At 42.2% G+C, this 23,293-nt stretch overlaps 2 protein-coding genes across 7 annotated transcripts in view; one reads left to right on the top strand and one right to left on the bottom strand.

Moving 5' to 3' along the window:
• LOC135493218 (multidrug and toxin extrusion protein 1-like) overlaps nucleotides 1–20,783 on the top strand; it is a 65,490-nt gene extending 44,707 nt beyond the window's left edge. For 4 of the 6 annotated variants that reach the window (XM_064780323.1, XM_064780325.1, XM_064780320.1 and 1 more), the window contains exons 3-19: nucleotides 1,355–1,456; nucleotides 1,976–2,044; nucleotides 3,197–3,245; nucleotides 5,001–5,100; nucleotides 7,800–7,842; nucleotides 8,619–8,663; nucleotides 9,105–9,202; nucleotides 9,827–9,924; nucleotides 10,696–10,809; nucleotides 12,194–12,261; nucleotides 12,437–12,545; nucleotides 13,094–13,239; nucleotides 13,403–13,535; nucleotides 14,198–14,295; nucleotides 15,009–15,041; nucleotides 17,097–17,292; nucleotides 17,705–20,783. In XM_064780323.1, coding sequence (XP_064636393.1) covers nucleotides 1,355–1,456; nucleotides 1,976–2,044; nucleotides 3,197–3,245; nucleotides 5,001–5,100; nucleotides 7,800–7,842; nucleotides 8,619–8,663; nucleotides 9,105–9,202; nucleotides 9,827–9,924; nucleotides 10,696–10,809; nucleotides 12,194–12,261; nucleotides 12,437–12,545; nucleotides 13,094–13,239; nucleotides 13,403–13,535; nucleotides 14,198–14,295; nucleotides 15,009–15,041; nucleotides 17,097–17,292; nucleotides 17,705–18,090 — 1,887 coding nt within the window. In that variant the 3' untranslated portion in view covers nucleotides 18,091–20,783. The remainder of the gene's footprint in view (nucleotides 1–1,354; nucleotides 1,457–1,975; nucleotides 2,045–3,196; nucleotides 3,246–5,000; nucleotides 5,101–7,799; nucleotides 7,843–8,618; nucleotides 8,664–9,104; nucleotides 9,203–9,826; nucleotides 9,925–10,695; nucleotides 10,810–12,193; nucleotides 12,262–12,436; nucleotides 12,546–13,093; nucleotides 13,240–13,402; nucleotides 13,536–14,197; nucleotides 14,296–15,008; nucleotides 15,042–17,096; nucleotides 17,293–17,704) is intronic. The other 2 variants (XM_064780324.1, XM_064780326.1) reach the window with 2 other exon arrangements.
• A 63-nt stretch (nucleotides 20,784–20,846) lies between these two features.
• LOC135493219 (zinc finger protein 239-like) lies at nucleotides 20,847–23,057 on the bottom strand. Its single transcript, XM_064780327.1, has one exon. It carries the CDS (start codon nucleotides 22,090–22,092, stop codon nucleotides 21,175–21,177), a length of 918 nt encoding a protein of 305 aa, XP_064636397.1. The 5' UTR covers nucleotides 22,093–23,057; the 3' UTR covers nucleotides 20,847–21,174.
• Nucleotides 23,058–23,293: the final 236 nt, after the last annotated feature.

Below are 23,293 nucleotides of genomic sequence, written 5' to 3'. Positions count from 1 at the left end.
TTCGAGTAAGATACGAATGGCCCCCTAACCCGATTCTTGTCACGTTGGCACTTAACTTATAGCGCCGTCAATGATCGTCTGCATCTTTCTCGGGGCATTCAGAACAGCGCTCTAGGCGGCGAATTCATTAGCGGATTGCTCAGAAAGAGTCGGAGTGAGATACGCAGAAAGAAATTTTTGAGAGATTGAGTTAGACCAGTCAAATGCCTCCATCAGGACGCGCAGTGCTCTTTGGAAAATTACTTTTATCGAGCACTTGCAGGGCCCATTTCGGGATTGGTAAGACAGGACGTAGACTGAAGAATAATAGTGATAGTACACTGAGTGAGACAATGTTCCTTTTTTGGCAGATGTTTGTTCCGGAAAAGTTCTCATCACGTTCCGAGGGTAGACTTCTCAATCACTCTCATTATGGTAATTGGGAATTTGAGGATGTTGCGAAAGCACTTGGCTCCTATCATTCCAGAGATGTCACTCTTGACGATGGCAGGATCGAGGTTAAAAGATACGTCATTACACTGATGGGCATTAATCAGGCTACTGGGGATAAGGAGATACTAAAACCACTATTTAAGTCTGAAGCTGAACCAATCCAATTTCGCTTTAGATATGAATTCATAGACAAAGTGGTGAATGATTTGTTTTAAAATGGGACTACAGGAAGAGGTTTTGAGGTCAAATTGGCGGTCTCCGAGTGAGCAAGATGCACACTGAACTTGGGGATTATTTCTGCTCCGACTTCAGCTATAAAATGTTCCTCCCTGAAGTGCAAAACAGTGCCGGCGCTATACTGTGCGATGGTGTAGGGACACCTAGCGTTGAATTAGTGTAACATTATCCCGCCCACTTGGCTCTTGCCTACAGTCATTCTTTTTATCGGCAATTGTCGCTTCAATTCATTAGTCGTCCCGGCAATATTACCCTCGCTTCTTCAATTCATCAGTCATCCCGGCGCTTCTTTTAGATTGACTGGTTATCATACCCTTGTTGGGAGAGAGCTCTGCTCTTTCATCTCCTAGCACATTCTGCACCATCAGAGGTACTCCGTTCGTGGCCTCCCTTCATGGTATATTCCTGCCGAATCCGGGTCGGCGGAGTGGATCTTAATCTAAAAGTTGTGGGTCAAGATGCTCCAACCATCTCGTCTTACAGATTACAGCAGCCAGTCCAATATACACGAGTTCAAGTCAAAAATTATTCCTCTCACCAAGGCAAAAAAGCAATAGAGAGCACGATCCGCCTCCAGCAAGATCCAAATGAACTGCCCAATAATACCCGAGTGATTGTCAGCAAAATTGGTTTCGCGGCCATTATCATTTTCACTGATTCCACTTTTCATACGCTCTCTCTTTAGGTCCTCATCAGCTTCCTCTCAAACCTCATGGGGCCAATCAGCGTCGTCTACTGCGGCCATCTTGGAACTGCTGAGCTTGACGGCGTTGCCATAGCAAACACGGTAGGTAGAGAAAAGCTCGCGAACGTAATCAGGACTATTCATCCTAAGCAGATGATCTTTATAGAATTTTCGGAGTTAATCTTTTTTTTTTAGTTCTGCTATTGGTGACTTACCGTGACAGCAGCGAAAAGAAAAAAAAACCAAAATACTAAGACGACCTTAAAGGGACAACCTGGTCACGGGATTTACCTAGCCAGGAGGATAATACCCGTGCTTGACACCATGCGCCGCCATGTGTAGCATCACACTAATTCTGATCTTTGTTGATGATTTTCGCCAGTGTTGCAGTTTTGGACTTGGCTTGCAAATTTCAGGCATGCCTAAAGCTACACCCAATTTTATTGCATTGTTTATTGCAGTTCAATGAGTTTTCAATGATCCTATTTTGAGAAGTTGCGGGCCTGGTGGAAGCCAGTTTTGTACGGGAAACCAACAAATCCTATGCCCAAGTTGGCCGTTCAAGTATAACTTATTGTTCAAAGGCTTGATATTATATAATGCGTGTACCTCGTTTTTCAGGTGATAAACGTTACTGGAATCTCAATCGCTGCTGGCCTATCAACTGCTTGTGATACACTTTTCTCTCAGGTAGGGAAACACTTATTTCAGTTAGGCCTATACAGGTACCTGCTATCTATAAAGGGTTTTTGAGTTTTAGAAAATGCCTTAATGGGTTTTCTAAACAACAATTATGCACCACGTAGAGATTACAGCGACTCTTTAATTTTTTCTCAATCTTGATAAAGGCACAGTGCGTGGCGAAAGCTAGTATGGGTTGGTTTCTCGGACCAAATTATGCAGCATACCCTGAAAACGGTGTACTTCACTGGCGCGTAAAAATACCAGAATCATTCGAATCGACTAACCACAGTGCGTGGCGAAAACTAGTATGGGGTCCTCGGACCAAATTATGCAGCATACCATGAAAACGGTGTACTTTACTGGCGCGTAAAAATACCAGAATCATTCGAATCGACTAACCAAAGAATATTACAAATACACACAACCTACGAACAGACAACATTTACATTCTAGTATATTGTCTGTCAATTGATTTCGGCCTGTTCTGTGTCGATGGTTAATGTCTGGCAGTTTCCCGGGCTGTGATGGAAGTTCGAGTTGGCAGATGGAGATATCTTTCGATCTGCTTGGCGAATGACTTGTCACCACATGGCCGAGCAACAGCCAACAGCCGGCTCCTCGTCGCCGCTTAGTTAAACATCTGCCACCTTACCCTGGAAGGCATATAGGGCTGTGTTGTCCACTGGAAAGACAAGCTGGTACAGAACATGACATTATCGTCATTCTAACAGTTTAAAGCGACATCAAAATAGACTGATAGTTGGCAGTGAATCAAAAATGAGATTTAAGGCTAGATATCCGATGTACGTGCACATGTATCTAATCATATGAGAATGTATCATGAGCACAAGGCATGTGGAGATAGTACCGTTTTGGTAGTCATACATAATTATCAACATTTTCAAACAACTTCAAAACAATACATTCTTTGTAAAACCTCTTTAATAAGAGTACTTTGAAGAAGTTGATTCCTTAACTAGCATTTATTCTAAAATGTATGTCATTATTCCCATATGTCATTAACCCCACCCCCACGTATTAAAACTTCTTTTCTTTGTTGCTCTGTTTGAAATGTTGGTAATGGAATTAATACCTCTTAACAGTATATCACAAGTTCGAAATGCATAACAGTAGTGGATTTGACCTTTTTCTTTTCAGTCCTTTGGTAGTAGAAATAAAAAACAAGTTGGAATATATTTACAAAGAAGTAAGTGATATTAGAGTGTCCTTCACCTCCTCTCCCGTAACTGTAGTTTGACACGCTTGAATATTCACTGCTCGCGCTTCAGAGGTTTCTTGAGAGCCCCACAATGCAGTGGTTTAATTGACCCGGTCCCTGATGTACAGAAAACTTAATACACGGCGTTAAGTTTTATTGCTGGGATTTCCATCATCGTCATCATCATTGATACCGGCGTCATAACCCTATTCGATGGAGTCAGCTATACGCGACTCTCCACCTACATGTAGGCTATGTTAGATATCTGATACACCAGCCTTTGCATAGACACTCCGGTATATGCAAGAACCACGACTTTTAGAGTCTTCTGACAAGACCCGCGAATATTCATTGGTCGTGTCGTGAAGAACCAGGAATTTTAGTTCCTTGAAAGCCACGGCGGTTCATCTAGACAAACAATCCTGGGTTCTCCCCGAGATCGAACCCGGGCCCTATATTGCATGATCGCCGGCAGTGTTAACCACTAGGCGCCGAGGCTCAGCAAGCATAACTTCGCCACTAAAGCCCGCAGCACACTAGCCGCCAATTTTGGCGACGAGAAGCGTTCAGCTGACGCCTCTCGACGCCGAAGTTGGCGGCCAGTGGATCCCGGTCAGAGCACACCTGCCCAGAATCGGCGTCCAGTAGCGTCTTTTCCGCAACTTTAGGCTGCCATTTTGAAATCATGTGACATCAAGACGCATACTGATTGGCCATAGCCTCGCCGCCGACGCCAATTCAGGCGGCAATCCGTAGCACACCTGGCTTCTTCTTGAGTTCAAACGCGGCGACACGCGTCAAAAATCAAACATGTTAGATATTTGGCGTTTAGTTGCGGCAAGTGGCGGCAAGTCGCGTTCGCCGACGCCGTTCGTAGCAGACTAGGGATTTTTTAAGGCGTTCAGGACTCTTGCGGCAAAAAACGCCAGTGAACGCCGAAGTTGGCGGCTAGTGTGCTGCGGGCTTAAGCCTGTCATAACGTGGCACAGGGCCGTCATTTTCCTCAACGCCATTGTTATAGTGACAAACTTTTTCCGGTTGCTGCCAGGTTTCCTGTATTGGCGTCTCTTATCACATCGTCAACGTTTTCCCCTTAGTCGAAGATGAAATGCTATAAGATTACACTTCCAGTGAAATAACAATACATTTCGTCGATGACGTTGACACCTCCTCAGGAAAAATACCTCAGACGCCCTCCGTTAGTATTTTATGGCACATCATTTTTATTAATGAACACCACAGAAAGTAGTAATCGATTGTAACCCAAAACCCTTAAAAGCAAAACGAAATTGTTGCTTCGAGGAGATGTTTTGCCTCTTAAGACTGATATCCTGAATGACTTTGGTGCAACTAAAACTACTTCGAGTCTCATCTAACCTTCTTCCTCTGTCGTGCGGTAAACTTGCTGCCATTAATGTTCTTGCAGACGTGCAACGACTTTGTACGTGATAGACCAGATAATTATCCGATGAGGTTGACGGGCTATTAGATCAAAAGAGAAAGTTTTCTCTAATCAGTAATCGCACACATAGACATACGATACCATAAAATGTGCTAACTTGGTCGCAAAATGTATTTTTTCCATTCCCTAAAATCTCTCAAAAGCTTCAATTAAGAGCTTTGTCAAAAAGTGTTTTCAGTCGTGATAAGAGAATTTCGTCAGAAAAGAAATTCTATTTTGATTATCTGTTATCCGTCATCTCACTATGGCACCTCAACAATACGACATTTTGTTTCTTTCAGGTATAATTATCATCACGCTATTTCTGTTCCCCGCGTGGGCAATACATATGAATACCGAAACACTGCTGGTCTTGATGGGACAAAATTATGAAGTTGCAAGGTAAAACAAATCTCGTATTTTGTACCTATATTTTTCCAAACGAAAGTTTAAAGCCATAGCCCGAGGGGTATGTTGAGAACCCAAAACAATTTTCAATATATCTTTCAGTCAATTATTGATGATTTTTTTATTAATGAACAAATAAGCGTTCTTAAAAAATCCAAACGGTTGTTTAAAGCCATAGTCTGGGGCGTGTTTTGAGAACCCATAACAATTTTCAATTTAACTTACACTCAATTATTGATGATTATTTTAGCAAAATAAACAGATAAGCTTTATTTCTACAATCGTCGAAATTACTGAAAGTATCGATTATCGAAAATTGCTACCTGGTTGCTATTTTCAATATAAGTACAAAATCTATTGGCATTTTTCTTCAGTTAATTACGTAACTGCATATGTATATTTATGGATTGTCTTTCGGTCGTAAGTGTAAGTTCATTGTTTTAGTCAGTGAAATTTGAATAGGCTCGATGATAGTCGTAGAGGGTGTAAGAAGGGGCTGGATGCAGGGGGCAATGCATAGTCTCCAGATAAATATCGTGCAATGTTTGTCCCTAAACGTGCACGGGGTCTGGTTTGACATTGGTATTGACATTACCAATGACTATTGGAAGATTCTGGCATTGCTAACAATAGTTCCCCTCATCAAGGTGCAATTACGTGCACCGTATTGACTATTGGGAGATTTTGACATTAGAAACAGTAGTTCCCCTCATCAAGGTTCAATTACGTGCACCCTATTGACAGTTGGGAGATTTTGACATTAGAAACAGTAGTTCCCCACATCAAGGTTCAATCGCATGCACCCTGTTGACTGTTAGGAGATTTTGACATTAGAAACAGTAGTTCCCCACATCAAGGTTCAATCGCGTGCACCCTATTGACAGTTGGGAGATTTTGACATTAGAAACAGTAGTTACCCTCATCAAGGTTCAATTACGTGCACCCTATTGACAGTTGGGAGATTTTGACATTAGAAACAGTAGTTCCCCTCATCAAGGTTCAATTGCGTGCACCCTATTGACAGTTGGGAGATTTTGACATTAGAAACAGTAGTTCCCCACATCAAGGTTCAATCGCGTGCACCCTATTGACTGTTGGGAGATTTTGACATTAGAAACAGTAGTTCCCCACATCAAGGTTCAATTGCGTGCACCCTATTGACTATTGGGAGATTTTGACATTAGAAACAGTAGTTCCCCACATCAAGGTTCAGTTGCGTGCACCCTGTTGACTGTTAGGAGATTTTGACATTAGAAACAGTAGTTCCCCACATCAAGGTTCAATCGCGTGCACCCTATTGACTGTTAGGAGATTTTGACATTAGAAACAGTAGTTCCCCACATCAAGGTTCAATCGTGTGCACCCTATTGACAGTTGGGAGATTTTGACATTAGAAACAGTAGTTCCCCACATCAAGGTTCAATCGCATGCACCCTATTGACTATTTGGAGATTTTGACATTAGAAACAGTAGTTCCCCACATCAAGGTTCAATCGTGTGCACCCTATTGACAGTTGGGAGATTTTGACATTAGAAACAGTAGTTCCCCACATCAAGGTTCAGTTGCGTGCACCCTGTTGACTGTTAGGAGATTTTGACATTAGAAACAGTAGTTCCCCACATCAAGGTTCAATCGCGTGCACCCTATTGACTGTTAGGAGATTTTGACATTAGAAACAGTAGTTCCCCACATCAAGGTTCAATCGCGTGCACCCTATTGACAGTTGGGAGATTTTGACATTAGAAACAGTAGTTCCCCTCATCAAGGTTCAATTACGTGCACCCTATTGACTGTTAGGAGATTTTGACATTAGAAACAGTAGTTCCCCACATCAAGGTTCAATCGTGTGCACCCTATTGACAGTTGGGAGATTTTGACATTAGAAACAGTAGTTCCCCACATCAAGGTTCAATCGCGTGCACCCTATTGACTATTTGGAGATTTTGACATTAGAAACAGTAGTTCCCACATCAGGGTTCAATTACGTGCACCCTATTGACAGTTGGGAGATTTTGACATTAGAAACAGTAGTTCCTCACATCAAGGTTCAATTGCGTGCACCCTATTGACTATTTGGAGATTTTGACATTAGAAACAGTAGTTCCCCACATCAAGGTTCAATCGCGTGCACCCTATTGACTGTTGGGAGATTTTGACATTAGAAACAGTAGTTCCCCACATCAAGGTTCAATCGCGTGCACCCTATTAACTGTTGGGAGATTTTGACATTAGAAACAGTAGTTACCCACATCAAGGTTCAATTGCGTGCACCCTATTGACCATAGAGATTTTGGTATTACTAACAAAAAGTTCCCCTCAACAAGGTTCATTGACGTCTACCGTATATGAAAGTGCACTTTATGTAAATGGCGGCTCTCCCGCAGCGGAGCCGGGGAGGGATGCCGTGAGGATATGGTAGAGTGCAGTGGAGAGTTAATCATAGCAATAAGAGAGAAATATGATAGGTCATCACGGCAGCTGTATGTTGGTCAGGTCATATGGTACACAAATCATAGGGTGCATGGAGTGAAGATTTTGCCCCATGCAGCGTACACGAGTTTGAATGTTTCATCCATATTCAGGGCATCTACATGTATATTAAAAATTCCTCAGGAGTTGAGTTTTTAATGTCTTTGAATTGCAATTAATGGTCATTGACTAGTATTTACAGTTACGATGTCTTGTTTTACAGAATAGCTGGTAGATACCTCACTTACTTCATGCCAGGAATGGTAGTAAGTATACCAGCCATTGTTCGATAGGCAAACTGTCTTCAACTCAATTAAGTATTTGCAACACGATGATACATTTTACAGGGTATCCCTGAAAAAATAGTCTGTTCAATTGATGATGCTAGTAATCCAAGAATCAAAGTGGTTGGGTGCCATATTTTATAGAGTTTTATTTTATAGTATCATACTTGACAATTCCGTAGCCTTCACGGGGTCTTGTGTAAATACAGTGCACTTTCCATGACCAATAAGCCACTCTTTCAGGAAATGAAATTGGCTGCCCTGATGTATATTCCATTTAACCCCTTGTAGTTCTTGCTCATTTTCTCGAAACGGAAGAAAAGCTGCACTTCTTGTTCAGTATCTTCAAGTTTCTTTATGCAGCAATATAATTTACTGCTCAGAATAAAGGAATTGTCACAAATTTAGCATTATTAACATCTCGATGTGTGGCATGATTTGTCATTGCGGATCGTTTTCCATCCTTCAAAGCCATATGATGAAATACGACCTTTGCAATTTGACACCATTCTTGAGCCAACATTCTGAGATAAGTGTCAAGTAGTTGAATATAAGACCGACTATTAGCGCTCCGTGCGCATTCTAATCGTTCGATACAAGGCAACGCGGCTGGCGCGGTCGGGGACCGGCATTTTTTAATGGGATGGGAATGACAGGTCGTTTCAATGACCTTTGATCAGAAAATATTTCATGAGGCAGCGTTTCCTAAACCTTGGCCCTTTTTAATCTCATTAACCTTGACCTTTGTCGCTTTCCAGGCCGTCTTTATGCATCGAATATTGATAAAATATCTCCGTACACAGGTAAGACAACATTTGTAACAGTTGCTGCTATTGGCGCATCACCTGGTTCTTCTTTCAGTGCAGTAGAAGCTTTCAGCGCGTCCAGGTTAAAAATAACCTCTCGGCTGATAAAGTTGTCCACGAAACGAAGGCTTGTACCCGGGGCATTGACCGTTGTAATCCGTCTTGATTCGATTAGAAAGAGCATGACACTTCCTTACCACGAAGGTCTTGGCATCTACTTCATTTGAAGGAAATAAGAATACAATTCGTAAGATTCAGGAAGGTGTAATGCGGCAGCAAATTAACTCTATTACTCCGAATTTTTCACCATAATAAATGGTTTATTACTTTAGTTTAAATTGCCCTACGGCTTTTTTGCAAAATTAATTACCTTCGTATTAGTTGTTCTTCAAATTAGTACTTCAGTCGAATATGCATATTAGATGTGTCTATTTTCAGAGCATCATTATCCCACCGTTGGTGATAGGTTTCATAGGCGCTGCCGTCAACGCAGTCATGCATGGTGTCCTCGTTTACTGGTTGATGTGGGGCACAGAGTAAGTATGCAACGGGCTCGCTGATTGGCTATCAGACAGAATACGAGTAACGAATCAAAACATGCCGAGTTACGGGTCATGGTTAATCCCCAAGCGTTCTGTCATTATGCCAACGGTGTTCCGGAATTCTCCTTCTACAAATATGCTGCATTTAGTTACTCGTTTTGTTCGGTGTTTAAGGTTGCGTTTCCCCTGAAAACAAGTGTCCTACGCTATCTTTCGATATTAGTGAAAGTGACCTGGTGGTCAATATGGCCTTTGAATAAAACCATGTAAGATACTGTATCCGTGGACTTGACAGATCAGTTTCGCATTCAAAATAACGGCCTTTTTCTACAATATCAAGACAGGGGTGAATCGTGGGTAAGCTGCCTATCATTCACTAGGTTTCAGTTGCAAACTCCCCATATCGAATGCAAACTACATGATGCCACACCCGGTAGAAAGGCGGGAATTTATGAATGTCGAACTGTCCTCTTAAGTTCGCGGTTAGGGTGTTTTCTTTTTCTGTCCACCTTACCTGCTGTGTATTCTTCAGTATATCATTTGAACCCGAAATTCCTTATTTCTTATAACAAAATGTGTTTGTATTGCCTTTTTCAATGATTTTTCTGTTTATTTCAGCGGGTCAGCAATAGCTCAGGCGCTAGCCTTCATCTGCATGTTCCTGGCGACGTTAGCATATATTTTATATTCAAAAGTATACGAGCTCACGTGGCCCGGTAAGTAGACCCAAGCAACTGAAACCTAGGCCCGGTTGTTCGAAACAGGTTTTGTCACTAACGCTGGCGTTAGCTTAACTTGACATTAAGTCTAACTACAGGAGATAACGCCCAGTTAATTTAACGTCGGCGTTTATGCAACATTGTTTTGAACAGCCAGGCGCTGATTTTGCCGAAAGGGAGGGGTCTCGGCATCGAGGATAACTTTGACTGAACTTTTCCGCTGTCATCCAGCTCCCAATGATAAAGGTCGATGTGAAGAAGGAAAAAGTCCTGTCATTGGTAGACTTTCATGAACTGTAGTAACCACACCTTCTCTACTAGGATGGCGCCGATGTATCGGAAGATTCGATGCAGTGTCAAAACAATTACAACAATCAATCAATCAATGCGGAGTCTTGTATAGCACCAGATCCACCATGGAAATGGTGCTCAAGGCGCCGTTAAAAAGTTCACAAATGTCTACAAAAACAGGTGTCCCTTTAGTCTCTTTTTGAAAATGTCCACAGACGATTCCCTGATGTTCCTTGGAAGTTCATTCCAGAGTCTGGGTGCACTGACACTAAAGGCCTTGTCACAACCACAACGTTTGGATACAGGCACGGCCAACAGCAATTGTTCAGCTTAACGAAGTGACCGCCCTGGCTTGTACACAGTCAGAAGATCCCTGATGTAGCTAGGAGCCTGGCCATTCAGGTTAAAAAATCAAAATTGACATATACCCTCCTTATAACGTATTGATCCTCAATAAGAGTATTCCTTCGGTTGCAGGTTGGACATTTGAAGCATTTGAAGAGTGGGGCCTTTTCCTACGGTTAGCCATCGCGGGTTTGCTCATGCTGTTCTTACAGTGGCTCAGTCTAGAGATAGGAACTATCTTGACGGGTGAGTAGCACTTGGAATAGACTTCTGCGCAGTCGCGTAACTATTTACACTCTTAGAAATACAGAGGAGCTGTCTTAACGGGTGAGTGGCACTTGGAATAGACTTCTGCGCAGTCGCGTAACTATTTACACTCTTAGAAATACAGAGGAGCTGTCTTGACGGGCGCGTAGCACTTGGAATAGACTTCTGCGCAGTCGCGTAACTATTTACACTCTTAGAAATACAGAGGAGCTGTCTTGACGGGCGCGTAGCACTTGGAATAGACTTCTGCACAGTCGCGTAACTATTTACACTCTTAGAAATACAGAGGAACTATCTTGACGGGCGAGTAGCCCTTGGAATGGACTTCTGCGCAGTCGCGTAACTATTTACACTTTTAGAAATACAGAGGTTTTTGAGCTTCTGAGAAAAACCTTTAAATGGTTTTTCGGCCAACACAAATATGAATCACGTAGAGGTCTTTTGGTGGAGTAAGAAACCCAAATGGTTTTCGATACTGTGAAAACTCTGTCGGATCTCCAACTGAGTTTTCACAATTGTGTGAAAACTCAGTTCCATCAGTGGTTCCATTGAAATCTTCAGAAAAAAATTGTGTGAGGGAAATGTGTTTAAAACAGGCCGCATCGCAAAGAAACCTCGCAAGACATAATACACAAATGAAAGACATTTCCCAGAGACATGATGAGAAAGTCACGTGCATGTAGTATAGCCCTATTAAAATACTCCAACAAGGCGAGCAAAGCGCCATAATGCTATAGCATTCAGTTTGTAATGAATCGCAGTCCAATTAAAGGCAAAATTCCCAGATCCAATTATAGTTTCATCATGAACCTTTTGAAGTGATCTCCATGACATTCTTCCTTCTTCCCAAGCTTTCATTTCGTCTTCTTAATTGCAATTTAGCTAAACTTCATTTTTCCTCACTGAACTCGAAAACTTATGACGTCAATCGAAACGAGTTAACTTTTGAATTCCCCAATTGCTAATTTCGTTTTCTTTGATTAAAGCTACTGCGTTGATTGAGACATTTGAAGTCAATTTCGAGCATACTCATGCGCACTTTGGCTATAATGGGCTTTGAAGGATTGGCAGTCTTCATTACTATTAATGCTTAACATAAGACTGCTAGCAAAAGAAGATTGCCTGGAGTATCACAGCGTGTTAATAAAGACGGATTCTTGAGCTCAGTTATAGGAAGATCCTGTTGCCCTCTTGTCAATTCAGCACCCAGCTACTCCTCTGACGTGAAACCAAGAGAAAGACCTAGTTGGCTGTCGCCTCGGGCTGTCTTCTCATCTCTTATCCTTCAATCAGCCACTAAGCGAACCCGCACTTTTCGTCAATTTCAGTTCTTCGACAATAATTGTTTCAAATTTTCTTTCAGGGACGCTGGGGAAAGTGGAGCAGGGTGCTCAATCGATCCTTTTTCAAATCGAGGCTATAAATTTTATAGTAAGTGCATCTTTTAATCAAAGGATTTGTAAAGGTTGTAGAATGGCAGAGTGTACTTGAAATCGATACATGTACGAAGTCGATGATGTTAATTTCTCCTCAATTGTAGGCTTATATTCTTTTTAATGTCTTTGTGATCTAGAAAAAAAGTAACATTTGTCCTTTCTTCTTGTAGATTCCATTCGGTGTTGGTATTGGATGTAATATACGAGTCGGTCACTTAATAGGAGCTGAGAAACCAATGCAAGCGAAAAGAGCCGTCAAAGTTGGCCTTAGTATAGTCCGTAAGTTCATCAATTTATTTCACCATAATTGCTTTCCTGCAGATTGAGGCGCTGGTAATAAAATCCCAATCTGCCTCCCGAGGGTTGACTGTAAAATTACTTCTTTATTGTTGTGGTTTATTCGTATGCTCAGTTCTATTTTTTAAGCCAGGCACCTGTCGAGAGGGCAGTTAGTAGCGTTTATTTACTGGCTTGCGGCTAACAAACCCACCGCATCTGTACGAGATACCCGCGGGCCTGGCGAGCTTTCGTCTTTCCGTTCCCAAGGCGGAGGCCTGAGGTGAAACTACGTAACCGACTCCATTTTCCAAATCTTAGGAACTCCATCAAACGCCAGAAATCTGACGAAGATGTTGTTCGGACGCAATACAGACCAAAGGTGGCAAAGTCCTCCCAGTAACCATTTTACCATTTTGTGGATTTTGTGGATTTTGGACGATTTCTGGTGTTTATTAGACTGGCAATATGGAGTCATTATTAACCACTATAAGAGGCCATCGGAATCAGGCACATCTGATTGTAATTTTAAGAGCTCGTTTCTGTTTCAGTATGCACGTCCATCTTTATGGGGATCCTTCTAGCCAGCCTTCATGGGGTGCTACCCAAAATCTTCTCGAGTGATTCGCAGGTGATAAACTACGCGTCCAGCCTTCTTCCGATCATGGCAATATTTCAGTTCTTCGATGGGAACTGTGTAAGTATGAAGAAAGATAAAGAATAAAGAAACGAACAGGCAGTGGTGAAAGTAAAAATGAACAAGCAAGAATGAAACGGGACGTATCAACCCGTTACTTCTAGATTCACACTGTTTTTTTCTTGATGTTCAATCTCCTGATTTGCTTTTTCTTTCTCTCCAGGGTGTCTATGGTGGTATAATGCGCGGCCTTGGGAGACAGCACTTGGGAGCCATGGCCATATTTTTTGGATATTTTATCATAGGTCTTCCGATCGGTGTCTGCCTTATGTATCTAACTGATCTCAAGGTCACTGGCAAGTATCTTAATTTTCTCACCAGCTGTTCAGCGAGTAATTTATCACTTGAATAAAACACAAGATATCACCTAATCGGGTAACTCGGCCAGTGGGTGTATAGTACCCCCAGGTATATGGCGTTGGCCCCAAAGTGGAAGTTAAGCAACGTTGAGCGCGGTCAACCTTTGGATCGGTGACCGGCGCGTACAATACATCTGGCAGACCTTCCCACGAAATGCGAGCTCTGGATTTGTAGTTCGGTACTGAGACGCATGAAGCGCTGAGTAGGATCGCGGACGATCCATCTCTGTCCGAAGGGGGAATGATGTTATAGTACCCCCAGGTATATGGCACGGCTTAACCCGCCGGCCATGAGGGAATTCCTTTATGGCCCAGTGGTTGGCGCGTTGGCCCCAGAGTGGAAGTTAAGCAACGTTTGCGCGGTCAACCTTTGGATCGGTGACCGGCGCGTACCACACAGTGGTTAGCCACATCTATGAAAATACAAAAAGTCATTTCATATTCATTTACGTAGCGCGCGTTTGTCTGGAAGCTGAGCAATGTCTGTTGATACTTTTACGGTCAGGATGGTACATGTATTTGAATGTGCACTATGCGATGGTTTTTTTAACTTTTCTCCTCAGGATTTAACTATAAATTTATTTTCACTTTAATTTCAGGGCTGTGGATAGGTTTTACTATAGGAGTTGCGATGGAAGCTGGCCTTTATTTTTACTTTGTTCTAGTCATGACAGATTGGGAAAACGAGGTTGCAAAGGTGAGGTTTTCATTCATATGACAGAACCTTGGATTATAAATGCTTATCAGTTCTCCTTCCCGAAAAATTAGGAGTTAGTCTACCAAATTACTAGTGCACCCCGGTAAGCGATCTTAGCCGGCAGGAGACTAAAGTAGGCATCTCTCACCCCACTGACAAACCATTTATACTGCGTTCTGTTACAGGCCAGTGTATTACTGCAGTTTCTTCTGATTATATAGACCGTCGTCATTCTACCCCTGTGCATTTGTGTCTTAGAAAATGCAAATATCTTCATTAGCAAATGTCACTCTCCTTGTTTGCCTATTGTGGATCTTTAAATGTCCGCGGTTTTATTTTCCTGACCATTACAATGTGAGAAACAGTGGACCCCGTTCAGACCCCACAATCGTCAAAGGGCCCCAAGAAAAGAAAAATATTTTTAATTGATTTGTATCCCTTACCTGCAAATTGTGTTGGATTTAAGAAAAACATACTTGGAGAATCTGCTTCGTAGGTTTGACACAGCGGACAAGAAACACAGTGACATTTGCTTCTGAAGCTGACATGTGTCAGTAATATACAGCTTGCATCTTTTCAATACGGAACTCGCCCACGATAAGTCCTCTCCTGCCGCCAAAATATTTCGGACACTGTTTTATTCACTGGCCCAATTATTGAGATATTATGTTGGTCCTATTATGTTTAAGTTCGATTTGCTGTACACCTTGCAGGTTGGGTCCAAAAAGACAGAAAATGGAATATCGGTAAGGGAAAATTAGACACGTGGGTCTGAAACTTTCATACAGTTCAGTCTGTGAACTGATCACATTTCTAAATCCGTCCAATGAAATGAGAATTCAGACAGACGCCATTACGTATACTTGTCATGCATTCTCGTTTTATTTCACGGAAAGCTCATTATTCTTTTCGGACAGGTTTTTTAAACTACTCGTTGTTGAATATACTTGTAGGGTAATAGTCACTAGAGAGGTTAGGATTTCGTTCATTTATGCCAATGCTAATGATAATGATATCATGACATGACTTATTCATAAACAAAGGCCACGCGGTCAATGCCATGGTCTCTGAAGCCACGAATTCCTACGGATCATTGAACAAGAGAACTATGATTAATTCTCGGGGTGACTTAAATTACTATCACACGTGGCCGCCTTTTTGGTGTAGGCAGGTTTAATTTCATGTCAATAGCGTTACTGTTAGCGTAAGTCTTATCCTCTCTGATATCGACGGTGGAGGTCTTTCCTGCGAGGAGCATATACAGTCATGTAGATTGAATAAACTCAACTACATGTATATACGCGAGTACCAAAACACGGCCCAACGGGTTTTTTGAATCGACAAATTAGCCCTGAATCGGAGATTTTCATTTTTTGGGTGTTCGAATATTGTATTTAGGAAGTGACTACTTAGCAAGCCCGGCTTACCAAACAGCGACTTTTTCTTGTCCTGAATGGAGAGCCGAACTCATTAATATTAAAGTAATTTCTCCAGCTCGCCAAATACGGTAGATTTTTTACCGATTTGGCAAGCCCGGCTGGCCGAACAGGGTGGCTTTTTAGTGCTGTTTGGCAAGCGGCTCTCCAAACAGGACAAAAAAGATGCCTGTTCGGCGAGCGGCTTGCCAAATAGACCCGGCCTATTATTTATTAGGTTTGGGACAGTGTCATTAGTGTTACCTTTAGCGTACATCTTATCCTCTCTGGAGGTCTTTACAGCGACGAAAGAAGTGACTGTAGACACGAGTACTAGTACCAAACGACATGTCCACCAAGTGTTTTGAATTGGCAGATAAAATGGAACATTTTTACACTGATCACACTGTGTTCTTCAACTGAACGGGGTCTGGTTCCAGTAAGAACTGTGGAAAAGCGCGTAACAAGCATACCCTGCTATACAGACGGGAACAATAGTCAAGTGGCCACATTCTTTGTTATTTGGGGTGGACAAGTGCACGGGTTATAATTAGAATGATGCTGATGTATAGCCGATACATACAAGTGCCCGAGTTGTACTGACTCTCTCTACATAGCATAACAAAATAGTCAATTGAATATTCGGCATGATATGTATAGCACTGTACGCCCGACAACATCGGTAACGTTACACTTCTGCATGTTGGCTTGTTAGCCAAATTTGGTGAAAGAAAACTACGGTGACACATAGTTATATCCAAATTTTCCCCATGTAAGCTGCTCGATAATTTGGTCGATAGTTTGCATTGGGTTGTTGGTGTTTCGTGTACATGTATTTTCGTTTTCACTCTTTGGACAAGCACCGCGGAGAGGTGTACCCTGCTATAATAGCTTACAGCCTGGAAAAACAGTCCCATGGTTACTTTCTTGGTTAGTGTGAACAAGTGCACTTTTAATTGCCACTGGCGTATAGCCGATATGAAATCGTGACCGTATGGTATTGAAATACCCTGTATATTAAAGAATATGTTCAGTGGGCCCTTCTTTTTGGGTGTATAGCCTGGTACGTTTGTGCACAGTTAATTAGAAAAGCTTTAACTATGCAACGACGATGCTGATAAAAGCAAAGAGCAAATTTCTCTCAAGTTGTTGATTTTGGAAGTTTCGAAATGAGCCAATCACTTGGTGCTAATTTGGACTGACATCAAATATGAGCCAATTACAAGCGTATTGGACTACTAACTTTCAATTCACTCTCAGAATGCGGTTTGAAAACTGGCCTCTGATAAAAGGAGCCACGAATGACGAATTATGTCCAATCATTCTGCACCAGCGGTGAATTTGCAAATACTGAGTCAATCACCAGCCGTATATCTGCTATTTTAGTGTCAGAAAGAAACTGATCAATTCGTGATTCTCCCCCTCCAGGGCCAGGCGAGAGCGGGCCTGAAAGGAGCCGCCAATGACGAGTACGAAGAGGACAGAATGAGAAGTGTTGGGGGCACCAGATACTCCTTGGCCAGCACGACGATGACCGATTCTGACCCTGAGGATGCCGCCATATGCCATGATGAAGGAAAAGGTAAACATTTGGTGGCCATCTTGAATTCATGATGGTGACACTGCCATAGTACGGAGTGAATTTAATCTCTGAGGAACTGACAGTCATGGCCTCTATGGAGCCATAACCACTCATCAGAATACGATAGGGCCGGACACTTTTTCGAGGGGGACTGTTCTACTTCTGCAGGGGCAACAAACATTGTAGGCTTGACCAAAAAGAAATAGCAAGTGTAAAGGAGAAACACGTTTTGGGTTGGCTTTTTCATCCAGTCATTTTGAAGCTTTCAGAACGTTCTCGGAAGAATTGTTACAATCATTTGATATGTATACTTCTGACATGGAGTGAATAGCGATGAGACTTACCTTTGCTATGGACAATCATTACTGGAGTAAGACAAATTTGTCCTAAATGTAATCTCTTCGCTTTGCAGGTTTACTGCTGAACGGTAATGCAAAACATGGCCTCTTGCCAAACGGAGCGGGGCACACGGACGGCGAAACAAAAATATCGCGAACTTGGCGAGAACTGGTGAAAACGAGGCTATTCTGGGAGAGATTGGGACTCCTAGCGCTCATGTTCTCAATGTTTGCGATTGGCTTGACCTGCCGCCTTGTTTACCATCCAAAATACCATCACAGAGAACTGGTGGAACTTTGTCAACCCTTCCGTCACACGTTTACAAATCATACCACGACTGCCGATTTAGCGAATATGCTCGTGGATAAAAAAGTTGCCAACACAACCTTTGAATACACAGTATTCATTCTGGACCAATGTGTCGATTTTCTGAAGACATACACGCCACCTATTGTATGAGAGTTCAACGTGCGGATATCAATATGTGATTCTATTTTTTCCTACCATGGATGCGCTTCTGAGATGATATTTTCGTAAGGAATGTTTCATGTTCGAGACCTTGTTTCAGTTTAATGACTTGGGGTATTATGTAACCATAGCGACCATCTGATACATTCCAACTCGTGGCTGAAATCCTCACTCCCCGCAGTAACAATGCGTGTGCACTAGTCTGTGTCTGGAGAGTGTAAACTGGTGTGCAACGTCACGAAAAAACGCAGAGACCTTTATTTTCAAGAGTGTATCATCCCCTCTGTGTACAGGCGCGTCATATGCAGACCCTGCCATAACGACAGGACTCTACTTCCGGTGGTATAGCCTGGTCGTCTGAAAGTGATCCCGGGCAACGCAACTCAATTCATTTTGTATTATATAGGCGGGAATGTGGAGTATTTTGTGTAAAGATGGTTTTAAGTTTTCTTTTTTTTGAATGTTGAAGTTAGTTTTAGTTTTGTGATCAGTCTGGACAAGTGTGGGAGAGACCTCCAATCCCTGGAGAGAAAGTCCCTAGAATAAAAGAGTCTCAAATTGTGGTAACGTATACGAGCATTGGTCTCTATAGCCTTACCTAAACTGTTAGTTGAAGCCGACTGTTTCAAATAAAACAAAGGAATTATTTGAAAGACTCTGGTTCGATCAAAAAATTTAACTCGAGTTTAAAAAATGTTTAACTGTGTAACTTGTTTAATGATTTTATGTAAACCGATGATAGCATAATTACCAATGTTTCAAAATGTCATGCATGATATAAACTGCACTGCGGCATTGTGTATTTCCGGCATTTACCTAAGCTACCAGTAAATGCAATGAACACAAGTGGTACACGTATACTATCCCTTTATGGGTTAACCATAGCACGCTCCATCATTTGGCTAGAACTTGAAATCCAAAAGCCATTAGGAATCCCTCAAAATAAGAGAATGCCCATTTAGAACGTGAGAGGCTGTTCTCTCGAAAAAAAGGACAGACTCCCACATTGAAATTGGCATTCACTTCGTTTTGAAAGATTTCTAATTCCTGTAGGATTAAAATGCACTACAGTTTCCTCGACAATACGGTGGTGGATCGAGACGGCCAACTAATATCACATTTAGGGTTGGGGTGGGAGGATTGGGAAGTAAAAGATCCAAAATCACTGATACGACGTATTATCTTTCTTGAAAACACAACTATTACTGCATATAATCGATAGGGTCAGAGATGTAGAAGTGCCTCACCAAGTGTGCCTTCATAATAATAGTACTGCTAACCGCAAAATTTCCAAGCCTATTTATTTTTGCGATTCGTAAAAAATTCTGAAAGAAAAGAAGATTTTCGCTATTTTCGTTTGGCAGATTACGAGAAATTTATCCTTATTTTTTATCATTGTAAGTTTTCGCCAAATTTTTATTTATTCTAGATCAATCGCAATTTGTATCTGCGAAAAAATGCTCGCGAAAATTTGGCGCTTTACAGTTCTGTTGAGGATGTATTTTACGTTTTGATAATTTGTTCATGTGCGACAGGCACGGCACTGGGTGGTTGATTTTTCTTGATAAAACGTGTAAAAAAATAATGCCGATGTGTTCAAATTTGAGCACTGAAGGCAAACTGTTAACGTAAGACGTTCCTTTTTCATCGTCAGAGAAGCAATTGAATGGGGCTTAAAGCATGACAGATGCTCAGCATACCATGTGTACCTGCGTAATTTTTCTTGTAAATACATTCATTTTTACGTGGTATACCTTTATTATTCTTGCCACCATGCTATTGCAGTCTTGCTTCAAGTTTTCTTCCTTCCACGCAAGCTACGCATGACGCACACGGGTAAATGTGTCGTGTGCAAATGACTTGCAATGGCTGTACATGTGTTGTGCTGTGCTGCACATCTTCCAAATCTCATTGTAGGTATTGAATGTCTCACTAAATACCACGAGGGTGTAGTTGTCATTACGCCCAAAACCTTGAAATTACACCTGCTCCTGTAGGAAATTCAAGTACAAGATTTTTACTGCCATCATTGTCAAAATGAACCTCTCCCGAGCATGTCAAAAGTTAAATGACCGGTGTGCAAGGGATAGTAGTCCTAGGGCTGATAGTCCGTGTAACAATAGCCCGCATTGCTAAATGTTTTGGTTAGGGTTAGCGGTACAATAGATCATGCTGCTTAATTGGTCAAATACAATGCTACCGGACTATGACTCCAGGGGGACTATATCCGCTGTCACACCGGTAGTCAGAAAAGGTAGATTCTAACTCTTATTAAGGCTGCCGCACACTGGCGATTTGTGTCGCATTTGCTCCATCGACGAAAATAAATCGCCAATGTGCCCCTTGGCACAGGTGTTTTTATTTGTTTGTTTTTGTTTGTTTGTTTTATTTGAATGCATTTAGTTTTAAGGATCATGATTTTTAATGTTGGGGAAAAGAATGTTTTATATACATTCTACCCCTGTGTGTATGGGATGTATTGTAATTGGAGACTTGCGTTGCTTCACTCGGCGTTAACAGTGGAAATCTTGGCCGAATTTGGTCAAAACAGATAATCACCATAAATTTGGCGTTAGTGATATTTTGGCGTTGTTGCGTTAGGTCAGACCGAGATATTATCGAATTTGCATTCGTGTTAACACCAAGTCGGTGTTTCAAAATGAGGAATAAAGTGTGATTTTAGATTATCTTCCGTGTTTTTTATTAACATCACTTTTTATTTTTCAACGTTATAACATTTTGAGGAAATCTTGGCACTCATTCTCAAAAAACAAAAGACGCAGTTAACCTTTTTAAATACCTTTGGAGGTTTTTCGCCAGCAAAAGCTTCAACCCTCGAGGTTTTCAGGAGCTCAAAAGAAGAATCTTTGTTATGAAGAGTTTACTGAGCCAATAAAACTTGTTACAGAGAGAACCTTGATATCTCAGAGTTGTGGCTCAGGCAACAGACATGATCAGATAACCAGCTGGCGGAGGTTGGTTGTTCCCGCGTCTCTCCTGCAGTCTTCAGTGCCTAATGTTACAACGAGGAAGCCTAGTAAGACAGCATTTTATTCTGTTGTGTCATTTTAACTGTTAAAGTTGATGAATCCTTCGGATATGCTGTCGCAGGTTGCCTAGTGTAGTGTATCGTTGACCACATTGCTCGCACTCAAATGGACTTTCTCCAGTGTGGATTCTGAGATGTTTCACGAGATTACCACGTTCAATAAACGCTTTGCCACATTTTTCGCACTTGTGTTTTTTCTCTCCGTGAACCTTGAGATGCCTTTGAAGTTTACTCACTTCATTGAAGCGTTTTTTACATTGTTCACATTCAAAGACTTTGTCTCGATCTCCACTGTGGATTGTCATGACGTGCCTTCGCAAATCACTGCGATTTGTGAATTGACAATCGCATTGAGCGCACCCGTAAGGCTTCTCTCCAGTATGACTTCGGATATGAACTCGCAGAGTTGAACGTCGGGTAAACCGCTTACCGCACTGTTCACATTCAATTGGTTCACCACCAGCCGCCTCTCCGGTGTGGATCGCCCTGATATGAACTGACAAGCTTCCTCGTTGCGTAAATCGTTTGCCGCATTCTTCGCATTCGTACGGTTTCTCTCCTGTATGGACGCGATTATGACTGTGCAAATCATTTATTTGAGCGAAATGTTTACCACATGTTATACATCCGTATGGCTTTTCCCCTGTATGCGATCTGACGTGAACTTGTAGGTGGTGTTTTATGCTGAATCGTTTTCCACATTCTTCGCACTCGAATGGTTTTTCTCCTGTGTGTATTCGGATGTGCAGTGTCAAATCACTATTCTTCAAAAACCGCTTACCACACTGCACACACGCATACGGCCTCTCGCCCGTGTGCGACCGCTTGTGTATCTTCAGGTTAGTAGCGGAAGAATACATCTTACCACACATTTCACATCCATGTGATTTCGGCTTGGAGTCTTGTGTCTTCATATTTGAATCCATGACATCTAGCAGACTCATGTCCTCGCTTCTGCTTCAGCTTCTGACAAACACTCGGCTGGCAGTCTATTGACGTATATCACCGAGGTGGTGGTGTGAACCTGCGCGGTCTTCACTGGCTTGTCGATCTTTGGCGATCTTTTAGGTTGTTCCAGTCCTTGGTGCGAGGGAAGAAGGATTGTCTCTACTCGATGGTATTGGTCTTGATCTGTCTCCGCCTTATTCTTAGACCAGTGCAGATATAATCTTTCGGTATTGCAACTTTCTCGTGTGCATGAGGCACAGGCGTCGGTTAGTTTCCTGCGTCCTCTCACCTGTGACGTACGTGACACGTTACGTTTAACCTAGTAAACGAAAATATGTCCGCTCCTCCTCGTGCACTAGGTGATACCTTGAAAGCCTTGAATGAATGTCTTGCTAAATGAAATGCTGTACACTTTTCCTGGGTAACCGGAAAAACGCCGACCGACCGACCGACTGACCTGCCAACCTACTCATAAGTCAATGTGATATATCCAATCCACGATAGCAGGTCATATGAAATGAAATTGTAAACAAGCGCACGTAAGCTGGTCAAATGACAACAAATGCATGTTGCGCGTTGCAGTTCATGCATTGCATCGGTCGAGACACTCGAGTAGAAAAACTACATAGGCCCAAATCATGTTTTTATATCCACCGACCATGTAGACAAAGCATATCTTTAGAGTATCGTTATCAGTTCCTTACCGCGTGGGCTCGTTTTCCCGGTATAATTGACTGGAGATGCTGCTGTCAGACACGTCGGACTCCATCACGTCCATTGCGCTGGGCACTACACATACATGTGCTATAGAGAAGCGAAAGGGATACTGCATATGACGGTAGGTTGGCAGGTCAGTCGGTCAGTCGGTCGGTCGGTCGGTCGGCGTTTTTCCGGTTACCCTTTTCCTGTGCGTCCCTGGCCCTATTCCAAACTGACCGATATCAAACGTGTACACGCGTATATGTTGTACAGGTAACATGTGGTATCAAGAATTTATAGGACTGCATGCCTGTTCTGTACATATGTATACCATGTAAAAACGTCACGCAGTGAAACAAAATAAGACGGTAAGCCTACTAGGCATATGAGAACTATTACAGTGTCCAGAAACACTGTATGATTATGTATTTGGACTTAACACTGCTAGGCCTTTTAACATACATTTTGGGATCAGACAGGTGGTTTGATATTGTTGCG

The sequence above is a fragment of the Lineus longissimus genome, chromosome 9, assembly GCF_910592395.1.
Source record: "Lineus longissimus chromosome 9, tnLinLong1.2, whole genome shotgun sequence".
Lineage (NCBI taxonomy): Eukaryota > Metazoa > Nemertea > Pilidiophora > Heteronemertea > Lineidae > Lineus > Lineus longissimus.
This window is presented reverse-complemented; position numbering and strand designations above follow the sequence as displayed.